The following is a 17742-nucleotide window of genomic DNA, read 5'->3' as shown; positions in this document are numbered from 1 at the left end:
TCTAAAACTTCACAAGGTAATTCTTTAAGTTGCCTGTGAGGCAGAAAACAATTAAAACACATTTAGAACAATAGTGTTTTTTTCCTCTTTAAAATCTCTAGGCCAAAACAGACAGACCCCTTCTCCTGCCTTTTCCTCTCCTGTAACCCCCCTGCACACAGCCCACCACCAGATTTCTCTCATCCAAAGGTGGGGCAGAGGGAGGCTGGGACAGAAACCTGCCATCCCAGCTCCCTCGCCCCGTTTTAGTTTTTTTACTCAAAATGCCAATGAAACAGGAGCCAGTACTTATTTGGTTCATATATTTTTTTTAAGCATAAATAACATTTCTTTCCATATAAATATAAAATTCTGTGAACAAAAATAGAAAAAAAGTATGATCATCTTAGTTACTGTCCAGCAGGAACATGTTGCATTGTTTATAGCATCAGACATCAGATTCTGCATTTTAAAAAATATGATTTTTAGTCTCATTCTAGAACACTTTCAAACATAGGAAATTCTTTGTCCTACAAACAAATCCATTTAGAAATGATTTAAATATGCCAGTGATAATTGTCTAAATCGATCCAGGAATCAAGGCTACTGAAGTGAGCTAGAATTCAACACCCAGTATACAATTATTGATATACAAAAATTGATATAAATTACTTCATCAGATTGCAAAAAAACCCACATCAGATTGTCTCTAGAAATTTCCAGCAGGTAATAAATTACTTACTAAAATATAAAAATAAAAGAGCTCAGGCGTGTTTCTTCTGATTCAAGTGTGAAAACGCGCCAACAGTCCTGGTTCCCAGGGGCAGCCCCTGCCCTCCGCAGCCACCCCCACGCGGGAGGGGTGCGGGCTACCTGGCGCGAGGGGGCCGCAGAGTCCCCCAGAGTCTGTCCCAGTGTGTGAAGTACGGGGCGAAGTTGTAGTTGAAGTGAGAGTGATGCAGGTCGTGGTGCACCACGCCGCCGTACCAGCCGAAGGGGACCAGCCTGTGCGTGGACCAGGGGAAGTCGTAGCCGGAGTGGTCCTCCACCGACAGCCAGATGTTGAGCGTGTGGAAGACCAGGACGGTGAGCGGGTGGCACTGGAGCAGCCAGACGTTCACCACGTCGAAGAAGCCCAGGGAGAACAGCTCCCAGGCGCTCACGTACTGCGTGGCCAGCGCGAACGAGGGCGCGTTCTGGTGGTGCACCTTGTGGAAGGTCCGGTACAGCCAGGGCACCCGGTGGTGCAGCACGTGCCACGCGAAGAACTCGGCGTCGAAGAGCAGCAGGCACAGCACGACGTGGCCCAGCAGCTGGGGCAGCGCGGGGGCCTCGGGGGGCAGGAGGGCCGGGCTGCGGGCCCAGTGCAGCAGCGTCAGCGGGAACACGAACACCAGGTGCTGGTAGAGCGTCTGCCGCAGGCAGGACAGCAGCTGCCGCGCCGAGGGCGCGCTGTCGGGCTGGATCTTGCAGCGCCGCAGCGCGGGCACCCAGGGGCACAGGAGGTCCAGCACCACGAAGGGCAGGCAGAAGCTCACATAGGTGGTGATGGCGAAGATGACCGGGAAGAAGGGCGACTGCGTGAGGGCCTCCCTCCGCAGGCGGTCCCAGACGGGCTGCAGGAACATCTGGCCGGAGCTGCACCCCGCGGCGGCGTGGAGCTGGGAGGAGTTGGGGCTGCTCATGGCGAGGCGCTGCTTGGCCGCCGCTGCAGCGGCTGGCGTCCCACCGATTTTATAGAGACTCGAGCCCCGCCCGGCGTGACGTCAGCTGCCTCTGCCGCCCTTTCCCAGCTGAGCGGAGCTGGCATCCCTCACTGGCTCCGGAGAGGTGCCTTTAGCTGCTACACGGCACACCTGCGGCTGCATTTCGAGTTTGGGTAACTCGATCCGTGTGTCATCATCACCCCCAAAGAAGATGCGGGATGTTCCCATCACCACCAGCAGGGCTCCCGTGTAACCAACGCAGAACTACTCGTCTTCAAATGCACACGTTGCCCGTGTGGATCCATGAAAACGCCAAGTACAATTGCATTTTTAAGAACTTTTTAAAGTGGCGCACCTTCTGTAGTCCTAATCTTTGCTGTCTGCACACCCTGTAAATTTAACCCGGAGCGAGTGGCAAACTAACCTTTCTCGGAGGGAGTCCCGGCGGCGATCGGCGCAGGAAATCAGATGCGACCAGGCGGCGGGTCCGGAGCCTCTCCAATTCCGGTCTTCAGAGAGGATGTATCCCCGCTGGTTCGCCGCGAGCTCCAGATCCTGCCCTCCCGGCTCCCTCCACTCCCCCCCCCCCGCCCCCGGCACCCCAGCACACACACCCCACACCCCAGCACACAGTCTGCTCAGAGGAACTCGCAACACCCGGCCACTAATCAGCCCTCCGTGATGCTGCCGAAGCGCGCAGACCAGCGACGGGAACCGAGAGACGGCGAGACTCCCCGGCAGAAGAGGGGACCGCGACTGTTCTTCGCTTTACGTACATACGCATACATACATACATACATACATACATACATACATACATACATACATACATTCTGGCTTTAACTTCTAGCGCGGCCCAGAACTGACTAAAGGACGCTGCATCTCAGGAAGCAATACGATCAGTAAAGCACCCACCTTGTTCCTAAGGGGAATGTTTGCGTGTTGTTCCTAACGCCTCGCGGAGCTGCCGGTTGGACAGATGTCGCGCCTGTCCTGCCCTTCCCTGGGCTGGCTTCGCGGCGCCAATTTGCCCTTCGCCTTGGCCCCCATTCCTCCAAACCACCCCAAGGCGCAGCGCCGGACTGCGGGGCTCGCCCCACACCTGCGCTTCTCTGCCATCAAACTGGGGTTGACTGGCCGTGAGGAGGTGGGTACTAGAAGAGCTCCGGGGAGACCCCCCCCCCCCCCCGCCCCAGACCACCAACAAAGCCTCCTTTGACCCGGTGGCTGAAACACAGGAACGCCTTAGCAGATAGGTTTGGACGAAAACTTGGAAGCCAGGGACGCCGCTTTGCCTCTGGTGTCTGTGAGGTTATAGCCAGCACTTCGCTCCTCCAAGCTTTGCATTTTCAGATCTACCCCCACCCCAACGGATATGATAATAGTAGCTATCTCACGAGTCTATTTCGAGCATTAAATAGGAAAATAATAATAATAATATCATGTAACATCTGTGAGGCACGAACTAAATGTTTTAGTTGAGGGGATTTCACCCAGTCCGTGGAAGTAGGCATTATTATTGCTGTGGTCTGACGGAAGTAAAAGCATAGTGACTGGCACATAATAAGCATACAAAATAAGACACATCATTTTTATTTTATTTTTTATCACCATGTATCCCTTCTATGCCCTCTTCACCTTCACACACACCCCCTCAAGACACATTATTTTAAATTTACATTTCACATTTTACCTAAATCATAATGGAGGAAAATTAGCAATGAACATCAAATAAAATTACGTAAAAAGATATAAAGCTATATATTGTGAGGAAAGAATAAGTACAACAAAAATATAGACCAATATCTGGGCCTAGAAATATATAGGCTATGTACATACCCTAATATATGTATCTATATATTAGACCCGTGGTCGGCAAACTGCAGCTCGCAAGCCACATGAGGCTCTTTGGCCCTTTGAGTGTGGCTCTTCCTAAGCCTTAGGAGTACCCTAATTAAGTTCATAACAATGTACTATATAGTTACCTATATAGTTTAAGTTTAAAAAATTTGGCTCTCAAAAGAAATTTCAATCGTTGTACTGTTGATATTTGGCTCTGTTGACTAATGAGTTTGCCAACCACTGTATTAGACACATTGTATATAATATGCCAGTTTATAATGTATAGTCATATATTAATATATAATAACATAATATATACATGGGGTCTATAGGATGTTATACTCACACACCCATAATAGGCCAATTCGTAATTCAGAACATCCCAACTAGCGTGTGTCCCTGAACTGCCACTGATGGGTCGTGGATATTTCTTAGCAGCCCATTCTCTGAGCCTCAGGGCTCCGTGTGCCATAGGATTATTATGATATTCTGCTTGTGTCTTGAGGAGATAAAGGTTCAGAGGCAGCTTTGAGCTTCCTGACAGCCAATGCCAAACAGGAAAGAAAGTGGCGTTTTCTACTGTCTTGGCGCTCTGGATGGTAGCAGAGGCAGGCGCAACGCAGGCCCTGGGCCTCCCTGCTGCTGGGTTTCTTACGGTGAGAAAGCCTGTCCTTTCTGATCTCTTCGGTGTTCCCCGTCCTCCCGTGCTCTTCCCAGTTCGCTTTTTGCGCCACCAGGAACTGTCTTCGTTTCCATTCCTGGTGAGGATCCCCCTGCCCTTGAATTGTGTGTGGCTCAAGCAGCATCTCAAAGAGAAGAGGAAGGGCTTCTTTTCCTTGATCTTTACTTATGATTTTAAAATAATACAAATAAGAAGGTTTATTTGAGAATCACACCACACTACTGAATGTAGCATATGCCATTTACTCAGCCTTCATTCTTGGGCTCCTCAGAGTTCCAAAGGGTCCATCAAAACTCACCTTCTCAGGCTTACAATTGAACTCTGCTCAGACGTCAAATGTCACTCAGATTTGCCCTCAACAGAAATTAAGGCAACCTTCAAATCTCTATCCGTACATGCTGTCCTTTCCTTGTGGTTTCAGTCATCACGCGTGGATGGTTTGGATGGATGCTCTCATAGATTTTTTTAAGTGGGCGGCATTGGCAGGTTTGCTTAATTTATGCTTAGCTATTAGATTGTTGTCAGGACTGCCCCCTTTGAGCCCGTAGCTCCAACCAACCCATTCTTCTTCTTTGGTTCTTCCATCCTCTATCACTAAGCTTGTTAGAATATTCCCCAGAAAGCCCAGTGCAGCAAGACCTGGAAGCCCTGGTTTGCCCCTGGTTGTTCTAGGCTCTCCCCCTCTTGCTTGTGGCACTTTGAAGAACAGCCACCAGCTTCTCTGCCTTTGCATTCCATGCAGCCACCAGGACAAAAGGTTGTGTCTAATACACAAGGGCAACCATGGCAAGGCAAGTGGTCAGTTCAATTGTCATCAGTTGTCCATTCCAGGCCACAGAGGATGCTGCAAACATAGGCTCAGGATGTTGGACAACCACAAACAGAACATGACTTAATGGAGCCAAATAAAATGGAGCCCTATTTAGTCTTGACTGAAGTGGCATCGTTTCTTGAATTGGCAAACATGCATCTTTAAACACTTTTCTTACACAAAATTGATTTAACAGCTTTGCATGAATGGGTCTTTTTAGGGCACAGATTCTATCTCCAAGATTTCTTCCCACAGCACCAAGCATTATACCTTGCACACACTAAGTGTTAAAGAGTTATTTGTGGACTCAATGTACAGTTTAAAAGATATAGGCTCTAAATTGAGGCTAAAAATCTTCAATATTTTTTTTTTTGAGCACTGGTTATGTAGTTTAGGTCTACTCATCCCCTGGAATGGTTTTTCATAAAACGTGACATTTATTTATTTCAAATGGTATTAGGCCTTTGGCCACACTGTTTCTTGTGCTTCTCCTTTTGATTTGACTTCCTGTGTATTATTTTTATCTTGGCAAGGTCTTTCTGACAGGGCTAGAGTGCAGGAATCCTTTTCTCCCTAGCTACCACAGAGATCAAATCACTTCTCTGAGAGTACAACATCCAAGTCTATGCATGTTTAATACAATCTAGATGCTATTTGGTACCAACTTACCAAAAGACTTTGGGTACTACCTCCCACCCCGCACCCCCCAATAAAAATAGAATATGTAGTTGGCAAAGTGCGTTACCTACTACATAAGGTCTTCTTGTGCGTGACCTTCATGTTTGTTTCCTTCCAAAATGAAGTGAAACTGTCTTAGCATCTATCTAACCAAAACAATTTATCCATCTAACCGGAACAATTATTCCTGGATAGGGAAGATGAAAAGTGTTGTAACGTTTTACAACTGTAGCAAATCAGGACTCATAGAGAGTGGATAATCTAATCCCTGGTTGTAAAAGTGAAGACTCAGCCTCAGAAAGGTCAAGACTAGCTAGAGTTAAATAGCACAGTACAGCCAATCTGAGCGCGAAGCCTGGTCAGTGTCAGTTTCAAGACACGTGCCCCTACATCAAAAGTGGTGTTGGGGTGGGGCATTGAAGTTGCATTTATAGGCAGTTTACAAAAGACTTGGAAAACATTCATTATCCACGCCAAAACAGGGGAATGCTGGTGAAGAATATGACATGGATGCTGGTGCATATTTGGTTTTAAACACTTTATATTTGTGATTCATCTGGGTCATATATGTGTGGGTGCTTCTACTGATATTGGAACTCTCATCAACCTATTTAAAGTAAGCAATACATACATATATTTATTGCAAATAAATTTTATAGCAAATAAAATTATTCCCTTTAAAAGAAATAACATTTATTTTAATGGGAATGATTTACAGAGAAAATACCTCACCTGTCAAAGGTGTTGCAAAGATCAAAGCCTTATGAGAAGGCTTTAAAAATCCAGAAGGCACAATGTAAAATGCAAAAGTATTTGTGTTTGTACTACTAAAACATGTGGGCAGAGAGTTTTCTGCTTAGTTTGGAATTGAACTTGAAATCTGCACCTAAAACAATACAATAAATACTCTTGAATTAGTTACAATTTTTTTAAAAAATCAGAATTATTACAACCTGATGTTGCCTTTCAGGGGTCATATTTTGAAAATCTCTCCATATGTTAAAAAAAGGACGAAAAGAGTTAAAATTAGTGTATTTTAAATGTTTTCATTGAACAAATTAAGGCCTTTAATACCCACAAACACAGAATAATCTTCATTATTTGGAGATAATATCAACAGTCTAAACGTTGGTCCTTTGTAAGTGTGAGGCCTAAGGTTAAAGACATTTCCGTTTCCTCCCCTCAAGTCTGAGGTTCTGACCACTCTATTAGGCACATTTTTATTTTCATGTCACATTCCAGACACAGCTACTCTTTGAGAACATTTTTCAGATGTTATGCATTCGACAGGATTAGTCATAATCCTAGAAATGACCACAGACATGTTTGATCTTACCAGTCCTCCAATGACAAACTGGCTCATAAATCAACAGCTCTCTGCCTCTCCCCCGAGGAAGGGATTAGAGAAAACTTCCTTCTGAAAAGGTTTGGAAGCAAAGCCAAGAGTGCCCTCTTGTGGCAAATGAAAAATCATAATTTTGTTCTCAGTTGTGACTTCATTTGGGTGGCTTTGTCCATGTAAGTATCTAAGAGTTCCAAGTTGGCAAATATTAACTAGTCTTTTTCTTGCCACACAGGTCTGTCGACATCTTTGTGATCTGCTCAATAGAAATACATATATATTTTTAAAATATATTTTTATTGAATTCAGAAGGAAGGGAGAGGGAGAGATAGAAACATCAATGATGGGAGAGAATCATTGATCGGCTGCCTTTTGCACGTCCCACACTGGAGATGGAGCCTGCAACCTGGGCATGTGCCCTGACTGGGAACTGAACCATGACCTCCTGGTTCATAGGTTGATGCTCAACCACTGAACTACACCAGTCAGGCAATAGAAATATATTAAACGCAGTTGATAAGTGTGGGGAAGCATGGGGCTTGGTTGGAAAGTTTGTGGGGAGGATTCCCTGGGAGGCCAGAGGCCCCTGGGGAACCTTGCCTTAGGCGGCAGAGCCTGCCTTGACTTTTCCAAATAAGTCTGAGTCCTGGGGGTTTTACTAGAATCTTTGTTTAGACTTCAAAATGTCCTTGTTTGAAAGACACTACAGATGCAGGTGCTTTCTCAAGGATGCCTACCCTGCTGATTGTATCTAGAGCAGGGGTGGGCAAACTTTTTGACTCGAGGGCCACAATGGGTTCTTAAACTGGACCGGAGGGCCGGAACAAAAGCATGGATGGAGTGTTTGTGTGAACTAATATAAATTCAAAGTAAACAGCATTACATAAAAGGGTACGGTCTTTTTTTTTTTTTTTTTAGTTTTATTCATTTCAAACGGGCCGGATCCGGCCGGCGGGCCATAGTTTGCCCCCGGCTGATCTAGAGGTTAATTTTAGTTCAAGCTGTTGTGACAATAAAAGCCCAAGGAGGCAGGCAAACAGGGCTTTTCACTCCTAAGGCAAAACAGCCCCTTAGCCTTCTCTTTCACAAAAATGTGTGTCAGAGTAATCATTCATCCATCGTTCGGGTCTGCCGGTCAGCCCTTTGGATAAGGAAATCAGAATTCCTACAAACTTGTTACCGAACTTCTTGAGGCACATGCTCCAACCTTGTTCTGCACTCTCAGCCAAGGAAGAAACAAAGCTACATTAATGCAGTCTGGTTACAAAGATATAAAACTGGAGCAAGAACGGCTATGCAGCATTTCCACCTCCAGACTGACCCACATGCTGAAGAAAATCCCCAGGGATTTGGCAAGGAGGTGAAAGAAAAACACTCCAATAAAAGGTAGGTGCTATAGAATGAAGCCTCTGCTTATTACTATGGCCTGGTGACCACAAGTTTTTAAGGGCATCTATGGGAGCCTCCATGGCCATAACCAAAGCAAGAGAAACCAGGTCACCGATGGCACTGAAACCATTCTCCAATGAGCTCTTTGCCACTACTGGTGTAAAACAACAAACAAAATCACCGGCTCACCGTTCCTTTCTTTCCAGCCCGAGCAACAAATCTTGTGCCTGGTTGGCCATGGTCAAAGGGGAGTGGCATCCTCCTGGGGATGTATATCCTTTGGATCTAGTACAGCTTTACTCTTTTCTGTGGTTGCCATGGAAACACAGATTCCACAAATGTGCAGTCCCAGATGTTACCTGTGCACCTAATTTTATTTCAGTAAATGACAAAGTTCATCATTTTTCACACATCTTGTCAGTGCACACATTTTTATTGACTCACTATATTCTAAGCTGTGTGTTAGATTTGGGGCAAGATATATCTTCTGCCCTCAAACTCAGAGTAATAGGAGAGATCACATTAGACCCTAAAATCTAGATTTATGATCCTTGAAGCATGACTCATCTCTGCCAGCTTTGGTTGCTTCACTTGTTCATGGCGGGAGTTGGATGGACAGTCCTTGAACCCATGGTCCTGCCTTTCACAGACCACTGCCTGCAGATGGGGCTAATCACTACGTAGTGTCCACTCAGACTCCCTCTGTGGACCCTGCAAGATGGCACTGAAGGCCAGTGTTTCCAAACTATCCCCGATGTTCCTTGTGTTTGAGACGCTCTCTGCTGCCCATTGGAGAGGATCAAACGTTCACGGGCAGTACTGGTGAGGCTTACACGGAGTGAGGGAGAGGGGGAGAAGATGAGAAAGAAAGGGACAGTCTTACCGAAAGAGAAAGGGAGGTAGAGAAGGGCTATTAAATAAAGACACACACACACACTAAATCCGTCAAGCCTCTGAGACTCACTGAGTTTTATTGAAAAGTTTAAATAAGACTTTTTATATGTTACAAGGAAGTATTATGCTGTCTCCCCCTATTAGCCGATACCAAGTATTGTTGATTATTGCAGCTGAAGTAACTATATCAGAAACACGTATCAGTGTTATTCTGCCCAGCGGACAGAACTGTAGGAAACAAGGCTGTGAGCAAAGCAGCTGAACCTGGGCTTCCTGACACAGGGATGCAAATCAGGAGCGAAAACATGGACACACACAAAACTAAAACACAAAGCGATTCCCTGCCCTGTGATCTGAAAGCACCCACGGTCACGTTCCTCTCACGTGCAACTGCATGAGGACACTTCTGGGGGCGGCCTTGGGGCTTTTGTTTCACACACATCCTTGCTGAGCTACAGCCACTGGCTGAGAGAGCACATTCATTTGAGGAAAACTAGTGGCATCGTCTCTCCACAGGACTTTGCTTCTCCAACAAGTGGGTTTATGACCTGCCTTACAATGAGGAGTTCAAGAATATAGAAGGATGCGTGCATCCGTCTTCAAGTATTTGAAATACGGTTGTTGCATTGTAATGAGCAGAATTTGCTTTTGAAATTATTTTGCTTCCTCTGAGCAATGTAAACACGTGCTAAATAACGGCTATCACAGAGAGATTTGGTAAAATGCATTATAGGATTTTTATTACTGACACGGCTGAGGAGTCACTGGCTTTGACTCAGCACCCACTGAGTGACTACATGAGAAGGTGTCATTAGATCCCTAAACTCAGGGCCATTCCTCTGAAGAGTCTTTTAAGGCCAGGAGATGAGAACAGGATACTTACACCCTGAGCTTTCCTCAAGGCAGTGTCAGGTTATTTACCAATGAACAGCACAGTTTTAAAAAGCCCAACGCAGAGGTCAATGTGTCCTGCGTGGAGCAAAAAAAGCAATATAGTCTCTTTTAAATTGTATGGATAAGCAGAATGGCTATGACCTTCCACAAGTCAGTGATATTTTTAGAAGACTTAAAGAAATTATATCATTGTTAAGACACAAGCTGCGTATTGGACCATGATTAAACAATTTAAAAAAAATAAAAGCAAGTGCGTTTCTACCCTAACTGGAGAAAATTGGGCATCTTCAACATCATAATTTTCTTAGATCTGAAAATATAAAAGGCCTAGGAAAGAAAAAATAAGTACTTTAGAAAAATTAAGCCAACAAATTTTTAACATGATTCGACCATGGTATTCATGGTAAATTTCTGTTTGGCTTTCACTGATACTTTCTCATTAGATTGATCATTTTCTCATAGAGTCGCCACGGGGCATCCAAGCCCCAGATGAAGTCGAGGTGCTCCCATTCCGGAATGCACTCATCATACACCAAGTTGGTGATCTCGGTCAGTAAGATACTGACATCCTTGACGTCCGCAAGCCAGTCCTGGCCGCCGCTCCAAACGGCAGTCGGCACGGGCATGTCCTTCACATGGTAAGCAGGAGGGTACGTCTACAAAGAAAAACCCACAGAAAGCGTTGTCATGGTTGCTTTAATTTACAAAAACACAGCCGACAATCTCCATCGAACACTGACTCATTCATTGAGTATAAAAGACTACATTGTGAAAGTCACTCTGTTTACTTTTCAAGTCACTGCCACCAGAACAAAAATAAACCTAACCCGCAATGAAAGCACAGTTAGTATAGGAGCCTGGTGGGCATGGTACCAAGTGCTTAAATCCGATGGGAGGAAGGTATTCTCCCAAGTAGTTGATTCAAAGCAACAGAAGCCAGTGGTTGGGAAGGGGCTTTGGAGTCCATACCTTTCTATGCTTTTCTTCCCTCTGGGGTGTAACACAAGTCACTGAAGTTCTCTAAGCCTCAGTTTCCTCATCTTTAATATTAATAATAATCGTAGGGAATTTGTGAGAATTAAGTAAGTAAAACACGGCAAAGTGCCTTACACTCAGAGTACTCAGCACTCAAAAATGGTAAGCTGGACAAAATAAGACCTGAAGCAGGGAGACATGGAACAGACTGACATACCTCAATGTGGGGTTGGGGGGATGAGAAGAGATAAACTAAAGAACTTATATACTTACTAGAGGCCCAGTGCATGAAATACACGCACTGGTAGGGTCCCTAGCGGCTGGTGGCTGCTGGCCGGGTACTCCCTCCCTTCCCCTGGCCGGCCCCGCCCCCTGGTCTAACTCCCGGATGAACTCCTGGTCAAGGGGACAATTTGCATCCTATGCTTTTGTTATATAGGATATGCATAGCCCATGGACACAGGCAATGGGCTAGTGAAGACCTGGGGGGACTGTGTCAGGACGGGGAGGAGGGAGTATAAGTGTGGGGTGGGGGGGAGTGGAATGGGAGATATCTGTAATGCTCTCAATAATAAAATATATATTTAAAAATGAAAACAATGGTAAGTTAATTGCATATGGGAGAAAACACTTAGGTAATGTCATTTGGCCAAGGCCCTCCAGCTACCAGATCATAGACCTAGGCTTGTCTGACTCTACGTCTGTGTTCCTGATCAGGATGAGTCACGTATGACAACAGTGAGAGTGACAATTGTTACACAGGGCCAAGGAAATAACAAAGAGGGAACACCCAGGCCACTACACCAACCACAAAGCTCAGGTTGTTCTGGGATTGAAACACCAGCTAGTCACCTCTCCCAAACATTCCCACAGCCCGGAGCCCAGAATCCTGACAACTCGGGCTGACTTCCTGGATGAGTCTGCAGGGCCCACTGTTTCTAAAGACGCTGAAGACCTTACCTGGTTGTAATGAACATAATTCCTGGCTCTGCTCCCCCAGTCGAAGGCTTGGAACTTTTGCAACTTAAAAGTCTAGAAAAAAGATGATTTGGACAAAAACTTTATGTGACACAGACGTTTGAGATAACAGCACAGGTTGCTAGAGTTAGCCACACCCTCAGAAACCAACTGTACACCAAGACTCAGGTTTACTCTTCATTTCCAAACTGTAATTTAAAGTAAGTGGCTTTACTTTGCCCTCCTTTCCTAAGTGACTCAATTTCTCATTGTATGATTGGAAAACAGCTATTGTAGGACACAATAAAGCAGCTATAGACATGCTATCAATTATACAGAATTGGGGCAAAAGTAGGTTTACAGCTATGAGTATGTAAACACAGAGCTTATTCTTATATTATTTATTAATTATTATTTTCTATACAAACAACTGTAAACCTACTTTTACCCCACCCTAGATCGGTGGTCACACTCATTGGATAAACTTTATGCTGACCTTTTTTGCTGAAATGTAAATCTTAAACTTTTCAAAAAGTTAACTATCTTACTTAGGGAAATTATGTATATATATTACATACAATATATATATAAATATACATGAATATAGATTAGAATATTAATATTAATTATAAATCACATGTTTATACAAATTAATATATCACTGTATATTCATATATGTATTAACATATTTCTGTATGCTTATATATAAGCTCCATATTTTCTATATATTTACTCTACTTGACTAGTTCTATTACTAAATATTTTAATGATTTTATTGTTTTGACACTTTTTCTCGAGTACCAGTATCAGAATAATCACCAAACTGTACTGCACACCAGCACAATTCTAACTAGAGTCATGAAATAATATTGTATATGAAATTCAAACTATGCATAGATAGCATGATATAAAAGTATTTTAAAAGGCACTTATTTTTAAATTTTTAAATAATTCAAATTCACACCTCCTCTATGCATATCCCCAAATTAAAAATATGTCAAGACTTAAATCCAAAATCGGCAACCCAAATGAATTGGAAACGGTTCAAGCTTTGGCCAGTGCGTGGCGTCGGGTAAAGAGGAAAAACATCCTCTGTGGGAACTGCTGTTGATTCATGTGAGGTTCCAGGTCTTACCCGTTGCCTAAAATTCTACTGCCTGATGTAATAAAAGACGGCGTGAGATTGGAAGCCACAGGGGATTTCCGCAGGAGAAATGCTAGCATCTGCTTTTGCCCACAGTAAAGGACAGAGTTTAAATACCTGTGGCACATTTAACAAGCAGAACAAAGTATGGATGTACAGCACCTGCTAGGGCGTCTGTGCTCTAGCCCTGGCTGTCAGTGAAAAAATATCAGCGCAAGCTGTTCACCGCTGTAGACAGTATACCGCTTTCTCACATATGTCTTTCACATTTGCATAAAGCACCCTAGTGAGTATGGAACACACAGGAAAAACTTGCCTAGGGCTCAGACTGAACTTCTAAACTTGACTTTTGTGCCTAGCGTCATAGGAAACCTCAGGAGAGAAATGCGAAGATGATTATTTGTAGTAACAAAAACATGGAAATAAGCTAAAGTCCAATCATAACCATTTGGTTATATACATGATGTTACATCAATAGACACACAGTATGCCACTTTTGTAAATACAAAGATAATAAACTAGAATAATATTTAAAAATAATACTAAGTGGGGGGAAAAAGTCAGAAAATGAAAGTGAGCAAGCTCCATGGTTACACTTACATGAAAATCCTATGTGACCAAAGATCAGGAGGAAATACTTACACTATTAGGATAATAGGATAGATGGATTTTAAAGCGACATTTTAAAAATTATTTTTATGTCTTGAATGGTGATAAAAATGTCAACAGGCTCAACTTTTCGAAAGTACAATCTGTATCAGAAATCTTAAAGCTATGCCTCCCTCTGAACACTAAGTCTACTTCTACAACTGCACCCTAAGAAAGTAATGAAAGATCTTTAATTCAAGAATATCTGTCCCAGAATGGTTTACTATTGCAAAAAAAATAAGCTATCATAGCAAAAATAACAATAACAATTACAATAATAATAATGAAAATTCTATATAATAAAAGCCTAATATGCTAAGTGTCCGGTTGTCCGATGACTGGTCGACTGTTCAACCAGTCAAAGCATAATATGCTAATGCCGCTCAAACGCTCACTATGATGTGCACTGACCACAAGGGGGCAGACACTCTGACCAGTAGGTTAGCTTGCTGCTGGGGTCCGGCCTATCGGGACTGAACAAGATGGGCCGGACATGCCCTGGAGCCCTCCTGTGGTCCCTCCCCAGCTGGCCAACCTCCTGTGTCCCTCCCTGGCTGGCCAGCCTCGATCGGGACTGGGCGAGATGGGGTGAGACATGTCCTGGAGCCCTCCTGCAGTCCCGCCCCAGCCCTGCACCCTCTCGTAATCCAGGACCCCTTGGGGGATGTCAGAGAGCCAGTTTCAGCCTGATCCCACAGGCCACTTCCTTCAGGAGGGCACCAGAGGCAGGGCTCACGGCTGGCTAGCACTGCTGCAGCAGCACGAGCCTCTCCGGATCGGGACTGATTGGGCGCGAGCCCACGGCCGGCGCAGTGGGGCCGGGATGAGCAGGGGCAGCAGGCAGCATTGGACTGCAGGTTTCAGCCCCATCCCTGCAGACCATCCAGAGGGGCCCCATCCGTTCATGAATTCATGCACGAGGCCTCTAGTGTTAATAATAATAATTTAAGCAAAGGAAAACTGTCTGCTGTTACAAATATTTTAAAATTTAGTTATTGACCTGGAAAGGTATTTTTTATTACAGCAGGACAGCTAATTACCCATTCTTGCTTGCTTCCTTAGTCCCCAAAGCTCTTGCTAAGCACATGGCCACCAGGGGAAGAACCACATCCCTTATATGCTTCCTTCTTGGGGGCTGGAACACACAGGGAGGCAACCCGGCTCCCACCAGATAGAAGGGGCAGCATGCCAGGAGTGGCAGAGCTGCAGTGCGGGGGAGCTGGGAGCCTGCGTGACTCCCGGGAGCACTGTCACACCCCCTCCACCCCGATCCCGTGGCACTGATGTCTGCACTGTATCATGAGAAACAAAAGCTATTTTAAGGCTGTATGATGGCATCTCTGATTCAGCAACTTAGCAAATATACAGCTATTTAGTTAAAATAATTTTAACACGTGCATCGTGTAATCCTACTTTAGTAATGCAACCAATTATACAGAAAAAAAAAATAGAAGATAGCACTGAGAGATTTCAGGACCTGCCACCACAAAATATGTTGCTTTGGCCATTTTTAAATTATTGATTTAAAGGAATGCGAGAAACAGCAGATGCAAGGAAGATACACTGGCCTTCCTTTGAAGCAAGATATAATATTCCCATGTGAAAGAAGCCACCCCTATGCCAGAAGGAAGAACTGTTTTTATTATCAGAGATGGAGGGGAGGCCTAGAAAAATCTGTACAAAAAGACCTGGTTAAGCCCTGCTGGTGTGGCTCAGTTGGTTGAGCATCATCCCATGCACCAAGAGGTCACAGGTTCAGCCCCCATTGTGGGCTTGATCCCCAGGAGGGGGCAGGCAAGAGGCAGCCAATCAATGTTTCCCTCTCATCAATGCTTCTATCTCTGTATCCCTTTCAAAAAAAAAAAAAAAACCTGGCTAAAATAACTCTTATTTCCTTTAGTCTCCTATTTATTTTAGTTACTTCTCCACAGTTGCTACTTTGTTCAACCCAGTATATAAGCACTTAGGCCTAGTCACTCCTGTGGGTCTTCATTTTTCTTGTGAGGGCTCCCATGTACATGTAAATAAAATTCGTATGTTTTTCTCCTGTTAATGTCTTATGTCAGACCCAGTCAGAAACCCTAAGAGGGTAAAGGAAAACGTTAACTTCCCCTGATATACCAACATACTACCAGTAGTTATCCCGGGTAGGGGACATGTGGGTAATTTATTTTCTTCTTTGTACTCACATGTATTTTTAAACTTCATAATGAACACATACTACTTGTATGATTTAAATTATACTAAATGTCTTTTTACAAAGTTCTAAAGACCCTACCTAATGTACATTATTTGTTAAGCACTAGGTTTCAAACGATAGAGAATATCAGAATCACATGAGGAACTTCCTAAAATGCATATCTCAGGGATATACCTCCAGGAATTTGAATTCTCAACAGGTTGTGGGTAGGCCCAAGAGCCTGAATTTTTTATAGCACCCTAAGTATTTCTGGACAACACTGTAAAGATAGGCTAGGACCACCCTTCTTCAAATCGGACCGAGTGCCTGGGCTCTGGGCATGGTCAGTGAGGGTGTTAAAGGAGGCTTGGTGGGGGGTGGGGTGGGGCAGGGGCAAGGGATCTCCAAAACTTGTCAGATTTATAAAGAGAATAATATCTGTAAACTAAATTTAAAAGCCCAGTAAAGAACTAGGTTTTGGGTTGTCAACTACTATGCTGTACACCTGAAACTAGTATAAAATAATATTGAATATAAACTGTAATTGAAAAAAAAATTTTTTAATTTAAAAAACATATTTTTTTAAAAAGTAGGAAACATAAAAAAATAGAGTTCCATGCAAAAAAACAAAACAAACAAACAAAAAAAACTATGTTTAGGAACTGTTTTTATAAAATGGAATGCTAATTATTTAAACAAGAAGTAAACTTCTGAATGTTCTATGAATAAAATGACCTTGTAGGGCACCCTCAAACTCCCACCATAGGAACCCCCAAACTTCACACTTGAATCGTAGCCCTCAGCCTGCCAGGGCCCAGGCCCCGCACCTTCAGCAGAAGCCTTCGCCAGCAGGCACCCTGGCAGCCCGCACCAGGGTGTCCTTGGCAGGCAGAGAGTGGCAGCCCTGGCCAGCAGCCCAAGGAGGGAGAATCGAGGAGAAGGTCCTACGAAACAGCTGCACAAAGCAACGCTTCTGGACAAAGATGACTGAGCGAACAGAAGAGCAAAGGGCAGGACTGCCTTCCGCAGTGCATCTGGACTTCGGAAATGTTCATGAGGCACATTCCAATGTGGTTAGCGCCTAAAACCACAATGGGGCCCCAGAGCCGGGCTCTGAGCCTCAGTCTACGGCCTTCGACCCCGGCCAGCTGCTAGATTAAAGGGGCTGGGACAAGAACAGAAGCCTGGATTGCAGCCGATCCAAGAGCTCTTCTGCAGACCTGGAGCGTGGTGGAGGCCTGCCACCCAGAGGGGCGGAGCAGCCCTGTCCTGTAACATTCAGCAGGTGGTCTGACAGCTGAGGCTGCCTCGTTCCCAGGGGCCCCTGAGCCGTGGGGCCTGGAGGGCAGCTGTGCTTGGCTGAGGCGTGTGACACGGCACACGTGGCCTGCAATGGTCACTGAGCTGGGTAGTTCAGCAGCTGCCTTCAACTCGGTGGACCATCCTCCCCACAAAAGTACACTAATCCCTGAGGTGACAAGAACTGGGCCTTTTAAAAAATTTCCCATTAGGTAAGAGGGTAGAACATGTGCCAAAAGGCAGGGGTATTTGGTGACAGGGTACATAAAGAAAACAAATGACCATCAACAGAAACGTGGCTGAGGAGAGAAGCAGGAAGGGCG

General features: G+C 44.6%; 2 protein-coding genes across 4 annotated transcripts in view; both read right to left on the bottom strand.

The window, feature by feature from the left end:
* Positions 1 to 287: 287 nt before the first annotated feature.
* CH25H (cholesterol 25-hydroxylase) lies at positions 288 to 2233 on the bottom strand. The gene has a single exon (XM_036336677.1). The coding sequence runs from the start codon at positions 1662 to 1664 to the stop codon at positions 849 to 851; it is 816 nt and encodes a 271-aa protein (XP_036192570.1). The 5' UTR covers positions 1665 to 2233; the 3' UTR covers positions 288 to 848.
* A 7137-nt stretch (positions 2234 to 9370) lies between these two features.
* Positions 9371 to 17742, bottom strand: part of LIPA (lipase A, lysosomal acid type) — a 30551-nt gene continuing 22179 nt past the window's right edge. For all 3 annotated transcript variants that reach the window (XM_036336675.1, XM_036336674.1, XM_036336676.1), the window contains 2 exons: positions 12153 to 12224; positions 9371 to 10873 (listed from right to left, as the gene is read on the bottom strand). In XM_036336675.1, the coding sequence (XP_036192568.1) occupies positions 10640 to 10873; positions 12153 to 12224 (306 nt within the window). In that variant the 3' untranslated portion in view covers positions 9371 to 10639. The remainder of the gene's footprint in view (positions 10874 to 12152; positions 12225 to 17742) is intronic.

The sequence above is a fragment of the Myotis myotis genome, unplaced genomic scaffold (genome assembly GCF_014108235.1).
Source record: "Myotis myotis isolate mMyoMyo1 unplaced genomic scaffold, mMyoMyo1.p scaffold_m19_p_15, whole genome shotgun sequence".
Classification (NCBI taxonomy): Eukaryota; Metazoa; Chordata; class Mammalia; order Chiroptera; family Vespertilionidae; genus Myotis; species Myotis myotis.
Note: the sequence above shows the minus strand (reverse complement) of the source record. Positions and strands in the feature narration are given on the sequence as shown.